Here is a 14,360-nt window from a genome sequence, read left to right on the forward strand (position 1 = left end):
GGAAGAGGAAAAGAGAGGGAGAGGAAACGAGGCGAGGCCGTGAAGGACGCAGAGAGACAACAGGCAGAGCGCCGCGGAGAATTCAAAGAATAGAGAGACCACAGGAAAGGAGAGAGAGGAAGAGTAAAGGGGTATTGGAAGAGCGGGAGACGAACCGGTCGTTTCTTGTGCTTGGAGATCACGCAGTCTCCACTGAATGGAGGCGGTTGTGTGCACGTGTGCCACCTCGCGCGAGGCGGAAAAGGACGACTGGTTGAGATTGTACCACGTCCATTTTGCTGAGACTAAAACTGCAGGCGCCCGCGCGCAAGCCGAAACTCCACGCGCACGCTGCAACTTGTCAAGTCTTGTATTTGTGTCTGCTAGTTGCTCTCTCTCGCCGCATTTTGTTGGGGGCGATTGCCGTGGGTTCGCACCGTCTGCCGGACTACGAGCTTCAGAAAATGCAATCTGCATGAATAGTGCAGCTGAGGTTCCCCAGTACAGCGAAAAGTAACAAAAAATTCACAGAAATGAAGGAAAATTCGCGGTGCAGTTTAAATTGCAAATACAAGCTACATATCTATTTATAGTTTTATAGTTTGTATAACTAGCTCGTGTTGTAGAGAGGGGAACGCTGAAAGCAGCTTCTTCGCGCCTTCTGCGACACCACGGCCGGCCGATGCCTCTCGCACGCATGCGCAGAGAGCGAAAGTCAGAGTCAAAGGACAGCGAGCTCTGCAGCGGACGCTCTGAAGAGAGGACTCTCTGTGAAGGCCTCGCGCTGCGCCCGGCGAGGCATCTCTATTCTCAGTTTCTGTGGCTGCAGGCCCTCGGTGGCTGCGCTCGTGGATAGCGATAAAGTAAAAAACTGATGACGCATGTCGTTGTGCGACGGATAGGAAGGCGGGGGATCTCCGCTGGAGGCAAAAAACGAGGCCTCGCAAGCTGCCTCTACGACCCTCGCGGGCCTACGCATTGGGCACGCCACCTCCTCAAGCGAATGCGGAGGTCACTTTGGAAGCCAGATTAGAAACGAGACATCGAGATGAACACGCGATCCGAGAGAGAAAAAGAGAGCGCTCTGTGCGCCGTCGCGAGCCTGTGGAACCCGCGACGAGTGGAGTTTGTCTCAGCGTCCCCGGGTTCGATTCTCCCGCATGGCTGGCGAGGCACGATCGCGAAGGCTCGCTGAGAAAGCCAAGGCGCGCCCACATGCATGCATGCGTCTTCAGACAAAACGTAAACACACATACGGATGCAAGTGTGCGACGCGCAGCCGACTCAGCGACAAACCAGAAGCCACAGGAACCTCTCGCGAGGCACGACCCACATCACCACATACATATATATGATTATATCAGATATATACATATAAGCATATAAATATGTATTTACAGCCATATACATATATGTAGACATATATATCTATATTTATTTATATGGAAGACGCGGTATGCGAGTGTAAATTCACCGAGCCGGACGCGCAGGGGCGCTCTGTGGTGCGTGTGTTTTGGTTTTTACGGCTCATGCGAGATCGTAGGGCGCGGAGTCGAACTCGAGAGGCGGCGAGCTCTCCAGCCGCTTCGTGAGGACTTCAACGCCCTCCTCCGTGACGACAAGCGTGTGCTCAAACTGCGCAGAGCGTTTGCCGTCGATTGTGCATGCAGTCCAGTTATCGGGCCACAGCACGTCGCCCGACTTCCCCAGGTTGATCATCGGCTCAATCGTGAACACGTGACCAGGCTTCATCACACCGATCTGGAAAAACGCAAACAGCTCAAACGCACATGCAAGCACGTAGACTCAGCTTCCCCAGCCTCTACCTTCTGTGTACATATGTATGCATGACGACATGCATGCACAAAGACATGCATGCACAAAGACATGCACCCACGCGTACATAAAAGTGCGCACGTAAAACTAAATACACATATATATATGAATGTACATATATATATTTATATGCATATGCGCATGAACGTACGCTTGCATTTGTCAAAAATATAAAGCGCGTTCTACGGTGTGCACCAGGAGAATGTCGCTGTGGCGCCGCCGGTCTTGGCGTGTTCGGCCGTTCAAGAAGAGACTCGCAGGCTGCAGAGGCGACACGCGCGCCCGCCACTTACTGCCTTGTTCTTTCGGTAGTGCGGGATGTTGGGAGTCGTGTGAAACAGCTCGCCGATGCCGTGGCCGCAGTAGGACTTGACGACGGAGAGGCTGCGACGAAAAAGAAGCGAAAGCGACGAACCCTGTCAATCCCGGAGCCGAAAGCGCACACGGCGCTCCTGCGAGCGGCGCTTCTTCTGCAGACGCGCCTGCGGCCTCAGCCGTAGACGCCTTTTGCTACTTCTCATTGAGACCAGCATCAAGTCCTTTGGAATGCACTTTCCTCTCGTTTCTGTCTAGGCTTACTTGTGCTTGTCCGCGACGTCGGAGACAATCCGCCCGATTTCGCGGTACATCATGCCGGGGCGACACTGGACACAGAAAAACAAAGAGAAGACACTCAAGCGAGGCAACTAAGAGAGCGAAGCCCTGCAAAGGCGAGCAGAGAGAGAGAGTGGCGGGGTGCGGCGCGGCAACGCCTCAGGTGCGGCTGCGGCGCGGCGACCCTGTCTCTAGGCAGTCTCGTCATCTTCAGATCTTGCGAAGGCGCAGAGCCGTTTTGCTCAAGGCGCCACCTCTCGAGCCCAGGAAAAGGCTACGCGACCTGTAGGGAGACTATCCTCGCACGCGATTCGGCGAGCGAAACCCTAAACCCTAGACCCGATAAAAAACCCAGATAGGCCCTACCGACGCCGCTATGCACACGGACGAGAAGGGAGTCAAGAAAACACTCGCTCTTCTCAGGCGGCGCAATCCACGCGTCGTCCACATGTATTTACATAAATATATATGCATATATATGTGCAGATAAATGTATTTATACACACACATGCAGGTATAGTCCTCCATATCTTTTCTGTGTCCCGGTTTTTGCGTCTCTTTCTCGCCCTCGCGGCGCCGGGTGTGTGCGAGCTCACCTGTTTGACGGCCGCCATGAGGCACTCGTAGGCGCCCTCAACGAGCCGCTTGCTGTCGGCGTCGACTTCGCCTACAAAGTATGTTTCGTTCAAGTCGCCATGCATGCCTTTATAGAACACGGTGACGTCCACGTTGACGATGTCCCCTTCTTCCAGGGGCCTGCAGGCGACGCACGAGCAAATGCAGGAGTAGAGACTCTCAACGACTCACACAGCCCCACAGACACGCACGAGCCGATCCACCGTTGCGGCAAGGCCGAGGCAGTCGAACGGAAACATACCCACACGAAGCCCAGAAGCGAAAACATACGCACCCCTGCACGCGTGCATATAGATACATACACTTATACATACAAATATAGATACACATAAATATGCAGATATAGCTACATACACACACATACATTACACATATATATATGCATACATATATTTATGGATACAGACGCAGCGGTGAGAGGAGAATGAGCCAGCGAAGCCCGGACGCCCTCGCGTCCACCTCGCGCGCTTCGGAGGCTCGCAGATTGTACCTGAGATCAGGAATTCCGTGGCAGATGACTTCGTTGACAGAGGTGCAGCAGGACTTGGGGAACTGCTGGTAGTTCAGCGGCGAAGGGTAGCCGCCGTTCTCCACGATGAACGCATGCACTTTGGCGTCAATCTCCTCCGTCGTGACTCCGGGCTTGACGAGGCTGTGCGCTAAATCCAGTGCGCGACGCCCCAGCAGACAGGCTTCGCGCAGCCTCTGAAGAGAGAAGAGAGAAGGCAGAGTGAGAAAAGAGGGAGTGAAAAAAGAGCGGGAGTGAGAAAAGAGCGGGAGTGAGAAAAGAGCGGGAGTGAGAAAAGAGCGAGAGAGAGAAAAGAGAGAGAGACTGAAGAGATAAATAATCGCAGAGCTTCACACAGAGCCACGGTTCAAATGCACACACGCAGACTCGCAGAGGCAGGTGGAGCCCGACGCCAGTGTGAACGTCGACGTAGGGAAAGAGGATCGCATGTCATATCTCACATCTACAGCTCGCAACGGAGACACACACGCACCGCGGCTGAGCGTCTCGCGCGAGAGGCGACAATGCCGTAAACTCGCGGGAGACGAAGCTCCAGGCGCTGCGGAACGATGCAGATTCAAAGCGACGCGACGCAGCCCGCCAGTCAAGATGCGTCAGACGAAGCATGCAGACGCAGAAAAAGCCGAGAAAAATAACGACGAGGGACATCCACCTCACCGAATCCAGGTCGCATCCAGCGCGCGTGGAGGCGCTCCGCGCTCACGATCTCCCCCCCACCGCGGTGGCAACGAAGGCCTTCGCCCACTCGTGTTTGTTTCCCATGCAACCTCTCCCGCGGCTGTGAGTTGTCCTTTCTGCGGCCGCGCTCTCTACATGTTTCTCGTGCTGCCTTTCTCTCTCTCTCTACACTTGTCTCGCGTTCTACGTTTGCCTCTGCTCTCTCCCTCGCTGCGTTCCACACTGCAGTCAACAATTGCTCCCATGTTTCCGTTTCTATTACTTGGAGTTCCTCGGGCGAGTGGACGTGGACGTTGCTTTTCCGCTTGCTGTCGAGCTCAGACTGCGGCACGCCAGTCAGCGCGTAGTCTGGCTGTGGAATGTGCGCAGGCACCGTGCGCATGCGCTCGCGAATCGGCCAGGGACGCAGCGGACCGGTGAAGGAAAAAGAGAGGAAGTTGCTAAAAAAAGAGATAAGAGCGCAACGCACACGCAAGGGACCGGGTCAGCCATTAAGCCCCATCATGGACGGCTAGCGCAGACGCGGACGCCGCAACGACGAAGAAAAAGGAGACAGGCAGAAGTCGAGAGAGACGAGAAAAACCAACGCAGAGACGCAAAGATCTGTACCTTCCTAGTGAGTACTCTAAACGCAGGCGTGCAGCTGCGATCAAGAAGCGATCCGAGGGAACTGAGCAAAACGTGAATAGGCACACCTGCGCGCGTACACCGAGACCCCGATATATACTCAGCTTATGGCGTAGAGACATGTAGACACATATTTAAAGTGTACATGGACGCAGGAACTGCCACAGAAATGGCTGGACGCACCTCAGAACCAACGCTCTGAGGCCTGACGGCGTCAGGGAGCTCACGCGATTTTCTGAGACTTTTTTTTTCTAACCTGAGGTGGGCGTTGTTTCGCCATGCGGCACGATTGTGGGGGTCGTAGTTGGCAACGGCGCAGGTCTCTCCCTGATGCTTCTGGAGCATGCGGAAAACCTCGTGGACGTCTTTGTGCCGCTTCCAACTGGCTCTGAAGCAGGCTTGACTGCAGAAGTAGCTGCCCTTAATGCCTAGCTTGACGCAAGTCGGGCACGCCAGCTCAGGCTTTACGAGCTTGCCGCATCCCTCGCACTTCACCTGCGCGGAGTCCTCCGCAGCGGAGGAGGAAGTGGTCTCCATCGCGTCGGGACAGTAGACGGCGACCGCGAGAGAAGCAGAAGAGAAAAGGTGAGGAGGAGAAGAACACGAGAGAGGCGGGAAAGCGGAAGATGCGGGGGCACCGGCGACGGCGCAGTGAAACGAGACCCAGCCGAGAGCCAGAGAGAGAAATAAAACAACGCGAGAGAGACGGATGGAGACAGAGAGAGAGAGTTTGACGGAAGGCAGGAGAAAGAGGGACGGACGAGAGATCAGGCAGGCAAGAGCTGCGGAGGAGACAGTCCCCTCTTCGAGGAACTCATTGCACACCGGAGGCCCTTTCGCTGAAGGCGCCGAATCTTGTCCGCTGCCTGGGGCAAAGCGACCGCGCCAAAACAAAGTTTCAGCGCAGCAAGTCCAAGTCAGAGAAAAAACCGAAAAAAACCTGCTGTCCCCTCTCTCCTCGTCGTCCTTCGGTTGTACACATGCGCAAGCGCACCCAGCGAAACACGCGGCGTCCGCAGAGGGGGCTGAGGCGAGCAGCGCCGACCACAGAGGCCACAGAGTAGAGATAAACGCGGAGGTGAGAAATAATTTTCTAAGGAAAAGAACGCGCGAGGACGCAGATTCAGGGAGAGCGACGAACGCTAGGGCGGGCGATGCTTCTGTCGCTGCATGCAGACGTTTCGATTTTCTCGCGCTGTCGGGCGCGGGCCTTTTTCGCGGTCGGAGACGCGCGCGCAGGGACTCTGAAGGACTGCGAGGTTCCAGCTTTTTACAGCTGCGGTTAGAAGCTGCAGGGAACTTTGAGAAGGCAAACTTTTTCTCTGTGCGAAAAGAAAGAGAAGAAGCGAAGCGCAGGCCGACGAGGCTCCAGCGCGAAAAGACGAAAGGCAGCGTTTCTTTCCGCGGCTCCACGGGTGTAAAGTCGATGGGTGTCCCATAGAGCACAGCACGAATAGAGGCGGAGAACGAGGAAGCAGAAGAGGGAGAGGAGTACGAACGGAACCAAGAATGTAAAGGGATGGAGGCGAGAAAATGGCTGTTCATCGCGACCCTTCCCCTTCTCTTGCCGCACGCTGAGGAGACTCGCTTGTGTGTTGAAGGGACTGCTGCTCGCGGCAGGAGACCCGCGAAGCGCATACTCGAGTAGAAGAAGTCCTTCCCTTCTTGCCGAGAGAGGGAGAGAGCCGCTTCTCCTCTTTTGGATTCCCATCTCCCTTTTCTTCTTCCTCGGTACCTCTCTGCTCCCTCTGTTCGTCGCCAGCCTCACGCCGGCCGTCCATGCCCCTCCAGCCCGAGTTCTCGCGACGCCGGTTCACTGTTTTCCTCCTTTTCTCAGACCGCGACAATTGCCTCTCTCTTTCCGGCGGCCCCTACGTTGTCTCCTTTCCATCATCGCCCCAGCAAAAGTCCTTTTCTTCCTCTTCTTCACCTTCGCTTTCTCCGTCCTCCTCTGCTTCCTCTTCTCTCCCGTCCTCTCCGCTCGCACTGAGCGAAGAAAGAGAGGAGGTGACATCCATGGCTGACAAGGCCCGAGGCTGAACGTTCTGCTCTCCCAGTTTTCTCTCTCCGCTGCGGCGTTCCGCCGTCGAGAGTGCTTCTCAGTTGTGTGGCGGGTCATCTCGTCGTCTTCAAAGCCCGGTTTTCCTCCGTATGGTGATTGGTTGCGCGCCCGCGTCGATATCTTTCTCTTTCTGCTGGCCGCCTTTATCCATGCCTCCCCACCTACTTGTCTGCGTCTTTTTCGCACGCCACAGCGCTCTTTTGTGTCGTCCCTTTCTGTCACTTTTTCATCGGCATCCCTGAGCGCTGCATGAGCCGCAAACTCTGACCCTCCTGCAGGCTTGAGGGTCGCGCGTTGGGTCGACGCGCCTCGTGAGGCTTTTCTTTTGCAGCATGTGCGGAAGGCGATTTCACGTTTTTCGCGTTTTCGGGGTCTCGACTGGCTCCGCGTGCGCAGCAGAGGGCGCGCGATCAAATGCCCGAGGTGGAAGTACACTGTGACGCGGGCCGTGGATTCTGATTTCTTCTTGTCCCTGCCTCGGTTCCGTGCCCAGAGATGCGTAGAGGCGGTCTCCCGTCGGGTCGCTGCGTTGCTTCTCGATAGTCGCCTGCTGTTTCGGTGGCGTTGCTCCCTTGTTGCGAATCTCACGCTCACATGCCGCAGGTCTTTCCTGAGCCGAGACGAGTCGCCTGTTGTCGTTCAATCCTTCGCATCGCCACGTGCTGCCCGCTCCTCGCTCGTCGTCTCTCCGGCTTGCGTGCGTCTCCGTTGCTCGTCTTGTTTTCGCTTGTTGGTCTCTGTGTCGCGTCGATCTCCTCGGCCCGACGAGGAAGCCGCCGCGCGAGCAACGTTCTTTTTTCTCGCGTCTTCTCCAGCGCTTATTCCGCGAGCGGCAGTCCATCATGTCGCCCTCGTTCGCGTCGCAGCCGCCCTCGACGCGATCCTCTTCTCCGCCCTCCTCCGTGCTCGGCTTCTCGCGTCTGTCCTCGGGCAAGCGGAGCGGATACGACCCGCTGATTGAGCTGCCACCGATCGATGTCACGCGCCTGCCTTCGCCCTCTTTCTCCGCGACTCCAGCTGGGGCTGCAGGTGCGCACGCAGCAGCGCCTCCGCCGCGTCTCCTCGCGGGCCCCTCCAGTTTCCTCCCGTCTGCGTTTGGGTCGCGCGCGGGGCGTGAGACGCACGTCTCGCTCTTCGACGAAGAGGATGACCTCGATGCGGACGACCTGATCACCCTCGCGCCGCTGCCGGCGACGGCCTCCGCGGCCGCCGCGTCGCGGTGCGCGCGCCTGCTGCCCTCCAAGTGTACGTACACCGCGCGCGCGGTCGCGCGTGCGGTGGTGCCGCCAGTTGCGAGCTCGCCAGCCGCCGCGCGGTTCGTGCTGTGCACGTTTCTCTACGCGTTTTTGCACGGGGCGACTGACCAGCTGCTGCCGGCGGCCTACAAGGCTCTGGAGGCGCAGCTGAACTTCTCGCCGACGGTGCTGGGCGCTGCCTCTTCGCTGTCCCGCCTCGCGCACGCCTTCGCGTGTCCGCTTTGGGGTCTCTCAGTCGACGCGATGAGCACGTCGTCGCCTGGGGCTTCCGCGGCGGAGAAGGCGCGCCGAAGTCGAGAAGGCGAGGCGCTGGTGCTGCGGTTCTCCTGCGTCGGCTGGGGCGTATGTACAGTCCTACTCTCGCTGCTCGCGCGCGAGGGGCAGCTGATGCCGCTCATGTTTTGCAGCGGCTGGTTGATGGCTGTCATGGGTCCACTCTCGCAGAAGATCCTCGGCGAGGCCGTCGATTGCGAGAAGCGCGGAACCGCGTTCGGGAGCATGAGCTTCTTTCAAAGCACAGGGCGCATGGTATCCCTCATGCTCACAACTGGCCTCTCTGCTGTCGTCTTTGCCGGCGTCGCGGTGAGTCAAGCAAGGAGGGAGAGTTCGCGCAGGCGTCTGAACAGCGGACGAGGGGGGGGGGTCGGGGGGGAATGGGGTAGGAGCGGGATGCCCGCGACGAGGCGGCGCTACGCGCGGAATAGCCGTCCCCTCCAGAGCAGAAAGAGCCTCGGAGCAGCTCTCGAGGTTCACAGACAGCCCGATCTTGCGTTCTAGTCGCTTTGCTCAGCACCGCTTTGCCGCGGGGGTGACCCAGAGCCATCGCCGCCTTCTCGGCGCGTCGAGGCTGCGCTGCGCCTCACCGGCGCGCGTCTGTCGTGTTTCCTTGCTGTAAGTACATCTATATAAATGTGTATGCTTGCGTCGAGTCATTGATTTCGCGAGCTCGCTCGCAGTTCCCCGCTGCGATGCGCTGTGTCAGATCCAACTCTGTTTCTTCCTCAGTCTGAAACCTCTCCGCGACACCCTGCCGCGCCCGGCTCGAGCCAGCCTGCTGGCGCGTGTGTGTCTGCACCGGGGCTTACGGCTGCTGTTTCTGAATGCAGCTTCTCCTTGCTCTATTCTTCCTCTCACAGCACATTTGCTGGTTCTATGCCTCTTCTCTTTGAAAGCATCGCCTCTCTCCCTTTTTTCTCTCTCGGGGGTTTCTTACTTTTTCTCCGTCTTGTGTCGCGGATTGCATCTGTCTTTCTTTCTTCGGTCTGTGTCATTCCTCGCTTAGCACGTTTGCCTCCGCTTTCTCTTCTCTCTTGGCTGCGTGTGCAGGGCTGGCGCTTCGCGTTCGCGTTCGTGGGGTTCCTCTCCGTCGCCTTCGGCGTGGCGCTGGCGTGGATGCTGCCCTCGTCAGCGTTGACTCGCAGATCTCTACGGTCTGCGCCGGTCTCGCCAGCAGCGCCGGCCGCGTCCGGCACGTCGGGCGCGTCGCCCCTCGCGGGCGTCTGCGGAGACGGGGAAGGCGAGAGCTGGCAGGTCAAGCTGCGCACGCAGGCCGCCGTCGTGTGCAGCCTCGGATACGTCTTCCGCACGCGAAGCTTCGGAGTCATGCTGCTCCTGGTCAGCTCAGCTCACACACACAGAAAGCGACGCGCGCGCCTCTGCGTAGAGGAGGCTTTGCGTCTTCCCCCGGAGTCGCCTTCGCATGCGTTTTGGCCTCTAGGCGCCTTTGGGGGCTGCGCGGCACCTAAACCCTTGCTGGACGACGATCCACACTCTGGCCTTTAGATTTTTGTGTTCATATGTGTGTATACAGGCGGCTGTGTACGCGTTTATTATATGCGTGTGGGTGATTTACGATTTCCAAACTCTGTTCAGCTCGCCACGTACCTATATATTCCTGCCCGCGACTATGCATATCTACGTATACATGTATAGAGATAATCCATATTCATAAATATATATGTATACTGCGTATATTTTTCTGTGTAGGTATTCATTTATACTCATATTGGTGCGCACCTGTGCGATGCCGTTCATTTAGATGGACTTTTTTTTGGTTTGCTAGTATGCGTGGCTGTCCTTTGTTTGCTGACTGCGGAGGATCTCCGCGCCTTCAGCCTCTTTTTCGCGTCTCTCCTGCTCGCCCTTTGTATCTTTCTTCGTCTTTCTGTTTTCTGTCGCGCGGAGTGTCTGTCAGCGTTCTCTGGATTGTGCTTTTTCTCCCTGTTTTCCGTCTGTGTCTCTGGCGTGTGCAGGGGGTGATTAACGGGATGCCGCGGACAGCGCTGAACTTCATCGTGATGTTTTTTCAGTACTGCGGCCTCGCAGACTGGCAGGCGTCGCTGACAGTCTCGGCGAGCTGGCTGGCGGCGATGTTTGTCGCGCCCTTCGTCGGGCGATTCGGCGACGCTGTGCACCGCCGCTACCCGAATAAAGGCCGTCCGGTACTGGCGCAGACGGCCATCCTCGTTCGCGCGCTGCTGATGTTCCTCATTCTCTCCTGCGTGCCCAAGCGCAGCGGCAGCTTCCCCGTTTTTTTCCTCCTCTCCGTCCTCGTCGGGCTCATGGCGGGATGGCCTGGCGTGGGCGTCAACCGGCCGATTCTAACTGAGATCGTCCTCCCCAAGCACCGCGCAACCGTCTTTAGCCTCGTAAGAAAAGAATAAAGGAACTTCAAAAGTTCCGGAAAAATTCCCGAGACCGGATCCTGCGGCGCAGGAGCGAAGCGGCGGCCGCGCGCAGAAGCCGAGCGGGTAAAAGAGAACGGTAGACACGACACGAGGCGCGCAAAAGATGCGTTTGAAGCGCGCTGGAGGCATGGATGTGCGACAACCGCGGTGTTGGGATCTGATCTCTAGCCAAAGAAATTGGTCGCGGCCTGCCGCGCTCGTGGGAGTGTGCTGCCTTTCGTGCGGACTGTCTCCTTCGCAGCGGATGGCGTCTCTGCAGATCTGTCTCTCGCGTGTGTCGCCCGGCGTGTGTCTTGTTGCCTTGCGTGTGAGCATGGCGCGTCTCCTCCTGTTTTGAGAGGCCTGTGCATTTCAAGACCGCTACAAGTGCTGGATTTCAGTATCAAGGTAATCATGTTTGCTTTTTCTTTCGCGTGTGCGCGCTGCAGTTCTCGACTATGGAAGGCGTCGGCTCTGCGCTCTTGGGTGCCCCGGTCGTCGGGATGCTTGCCCAGCAGGTCTTTGGCTACTCGAAGCCGCTGACTCGGCACCGCCCATCGGCTGCGTCCTCCTCTTCTTCGACGGCCGCTCCGGGGGCGGAGGGTTCGGCGGCTGCGGCTGCAGGCGCCGAGGGCCTCTTTCAGTCCGCGGAGGACATGGCGAACGCCGAGGCGCTCGGCAAGGCGCTGCTGTGCACCACTGTCGGTCCCTGGCTCGCGTCCGTTTTCGTCTACTTCCTGCTGCACTGGACGTACACCGTAGACCGCGTGGCGGCCAACCGGCGCTCGCAGGAGGAGAAGGCGCGCGAGGATGCCCGCGCGGCCGAGAGCGACGCGGCGGAGGCGCCGACGGCGGAGGGACACGGAGAGGCCGCCAGCGACCTCGAACTCGCAGCTGCCGCAGACTGCGCGCCGAAGAGCGCAGACGGCGTCTCAGGGCTCAGCGGGGTGGAGCCGCGCGGCGCGCGTGCGCATGCGAAGGCGGGCTACGCGGTTGTGGCGACGCAGGACGCGGAGGACGACCTGAGCGAATTCGACGAAGAAGAGAAAGGCCAGACGTCGTTGAAGAACCGATACGAAGATCGCGACGACGCGCACCGCTGAAGAAGTTGAACGCATGCACTCGATCGCCCCCGTTCCCGCCTCGCTTACTTCGCGCACAAGCTATTCAGAGAGAAGACGAGGCCCTCATCGCCCTCTCGAGGAGAGGGCGGACGAGGCACGGAGGCGCGCCTTTTCCTGCCTTGCGTGCATACGCCGCTCGGCACTGTTAACGCTTGCTCTTTAGGGATAAACCGAGTTGCGAGGTCGCTTCCGTCACTTGCGACGCCTCGCGAAAACACCTGACTGTCACACGTGTGGCCCAGGTGTGCGCCAACAGGCTTGTCTAAATAAATACGTATATTTGTATATATATGTGTGCATATATATATATAGGTATGTGGGCTTACGCATGCGCCGATACCTCACAGCAGGCTTTGAGTGCAGCCGGCGAGACCGCACGATTCAGCTTTTCGCTCTTTCGTCCGCGCACAAGCCGCGAACCGCGCACCCGCAGGACGGGGTCGCTCCCCCCTCCTGCCCCCCCCGCCCCCTTCCCCCGTCAGCGAGACATACTTGATGAGGACTAGCAGACAACCTCTCAGTCCGCAGGAGCGCAACGAAACCGCTAAGACGTGGAGTTGAGAAAAGTCAGCTTTTCCGGTCCTGGCCTGCACGCCGGTGACCTTTTTCGAGACTCCAGACATACGTCCGTAGCGTGCAGAAAACCAGCGCGCCGAAGAGAAAACGAAGCCCACGCTGAAGCACAGAGCACTGGGAGCACATAAAGCAACGCTGCAAAAATTGAGAGACCCGGAAATCCCTCTTCTGCGTAGTTGCGAAACTCGCTGCATTGGCCCCTGGAACGCTACCATGACGACGGCCGATGTTGCGGCAACGTGGCCGCCGTCACACCGCCGGGTACTCTTTTATAGTTTTCTACTCTGCCCTCATATATGTATATATGTTCATATGTACGCATGCGTGTGTGTCTCTCCCGTATATATATATATATATATATATATATATATGCCTCTCTATCTATCTATATTTATATATATGAGAGTAAGTAGTGATACGTCCGGAATTTTCTCTAGAGAGGAACGCCGACTGCCTATTCAGAGGACGTTCTCTTCTTTTTTCTGTATCGTCCTGAAGTGCAGCAGCCGTCGCCCTGCATGTGTTGGCAAGCGAGAGACGCCGCCCACGCCGCGAGCTCAGGCCCGCGTATCGATCCGATGGAGGCCTTTAGGAAATCGATGGAGATACTGCAACCGCTTTTTCTTCTTCTCAGCGCGCTAGAACGCTTCTGGTTTTCTTCTCAAACTCTTTCAGGTGTCTTTGTATGCCTTTTGCGCTCTCGTGGTAACGGCGACTCAAACCGCTGCCTGACGGAGATACCCGCGGTGCCCCATAATCACGCGTTCTCTGGATTACTTCGCGCACGAGGACTTCTGCAAGCGCTAGCTGTCCCGCGATTTGGGAATTTCTAAAAAAAAAAGACACACTTCGTTCTCCGACAGCACGAGGAGACAGAAGTGAGGCTGCCGTGCGCAACAGGGAAAAGGCGCGCGACGCCGAGTTGCGCGGGTGCTGAGGCCTGCAGTCGAGGGCCTGCTTCTCTCGCCTGTCTGCAGCGCGATGAGCCGGACATTCTCTCTTGGGTCCCGACAGCTCAGGAGCGCGAAGAAGAGATACTCTTCTCTGCCTTTGCATTACAATGTACGTACACCTGAGAGCGGTAGCACAGTTTTTTTTGGCGGCGCGGATGGCGCAGGCAGTCTTTCGCCTTACCTTGTCTTTGGCCCTGAAGCAGCTCCGCGGACACTCGCCGCTTGCATGCTCGAGTCGCCGTCGTCCCTGAACGCGCTGGCAGCTGCCTCTCGCTCTCTTGCGTTCGCGCCGCGCTTCAGTGTCCTTTTTTCTTCTTTCAAACACAGAACTCTGGATTCAACGCCCTTCTCGGCTCACTCGGCTCCAGGATTCCGTGCACAGCGGCTCCTCCCGCCACGCGGCCGCTCAAGGCAGCCACGTGACGCAATTCATCCGCGGAGCGCGCGAGGCCGGGGTCTATCTATCTCGCGAGAAGGACGTATCCCTGCAGAAAGATTTTCTTCTTACCAAGCGTGGCAAGGAGTAAACGCCGTGCTGCGGCCGCGTGAACGCGCTGCCTCCGTGCGTCGTTCTCAAGCTCTCTTTTTTCGCCGTTGTTCCTTCTGGCGACCACAGTTTGGCCGCATGCATCGCTGGTATTTTTCCCGTAGCTCGACATCGTCCCCCTCTGGCGTCCCAGAGAGGACGCCTCTCGCTCTGTTTTTGTCTGGGATAGTCTCAGATTTAGATGCAGAGTACCACAGGACGCTCCGCTTCTCTACGTTACACTCGCCCCGAAAGGCCTCGGCACGCGGCGCCTCGCTCGCTCTGGTCTCACAGTCTCCGCCCCGTCGCAGTATACGC

General features: G+C 57.8%; 2 protein-coding genes across 2 annotated transcripts; one reads left to right on the top strand and one right to left on the bottom strand.

Annotated features, from left to right (window-relative positions):
- Window positions 1-1,506: 1,506 nt before the first annotated feature.
- BESB_004660 (methionine aminopeptidase) lies at window positions 1,507-6,897 on the bottom strand (the record flags this gene model as incomplete). The annotated part of the gene is made up of 8 exons (XM_029359221.1): window positions 1,507-1,740; window positions 2,109-2,199; window positions 2,395-2,459; window positions 3,006-3,165; window positions 3,536-3,750; window positions 4,515-4,692; window positions 5,136-5,741; window positions 6,755-6,897. 8 exons carry the CDS (start codon window positions 6,895-6,897, stop codon window positions 1,507-1,509), a joined length of 1,692 nt encoding a protein of 563 aa, XP_029222134.1.
- An 886-nt stretch (window positions 6,898-7,783) lies between these two features.
- On the top strand, window positions 7,784-11,966 carry BESB_004670 (transporter, major facilitator family protein; the record flags this gene model as incomplete). Its single annotated transcript, XM_029359222.1, has 4 exons — window positions 7,784-8,779; window positions 9,524-9,811; window positions 10,450-10,845; window positions 11,313-11,966. The coding sequence occupies 4 exons, from the start codon at window positions 7,784-7,786 to the stop codon at window positions 11,964-11,966; spliced, it is 2,334 nt and encodes a 777-aa protein (XP_029222135.1).
- Between the last annotated feature and the right edge of the window lie 2,394 nt (window positions 11,967-14,360).

Source organism: Besnoitia besnoiti, chromosome I (assembly GCF_002563875.1).
Source record: "Besnoitia besnoiti strain Bb-Ger1 chromosome I, whole genome shotgun sequence".
NCBI lineage: Eukaryota > Apicomplexa > Conoidasida > Eucoccidiorida > Sarcocystidae > Besnoitia > Besnoitia besnoiti.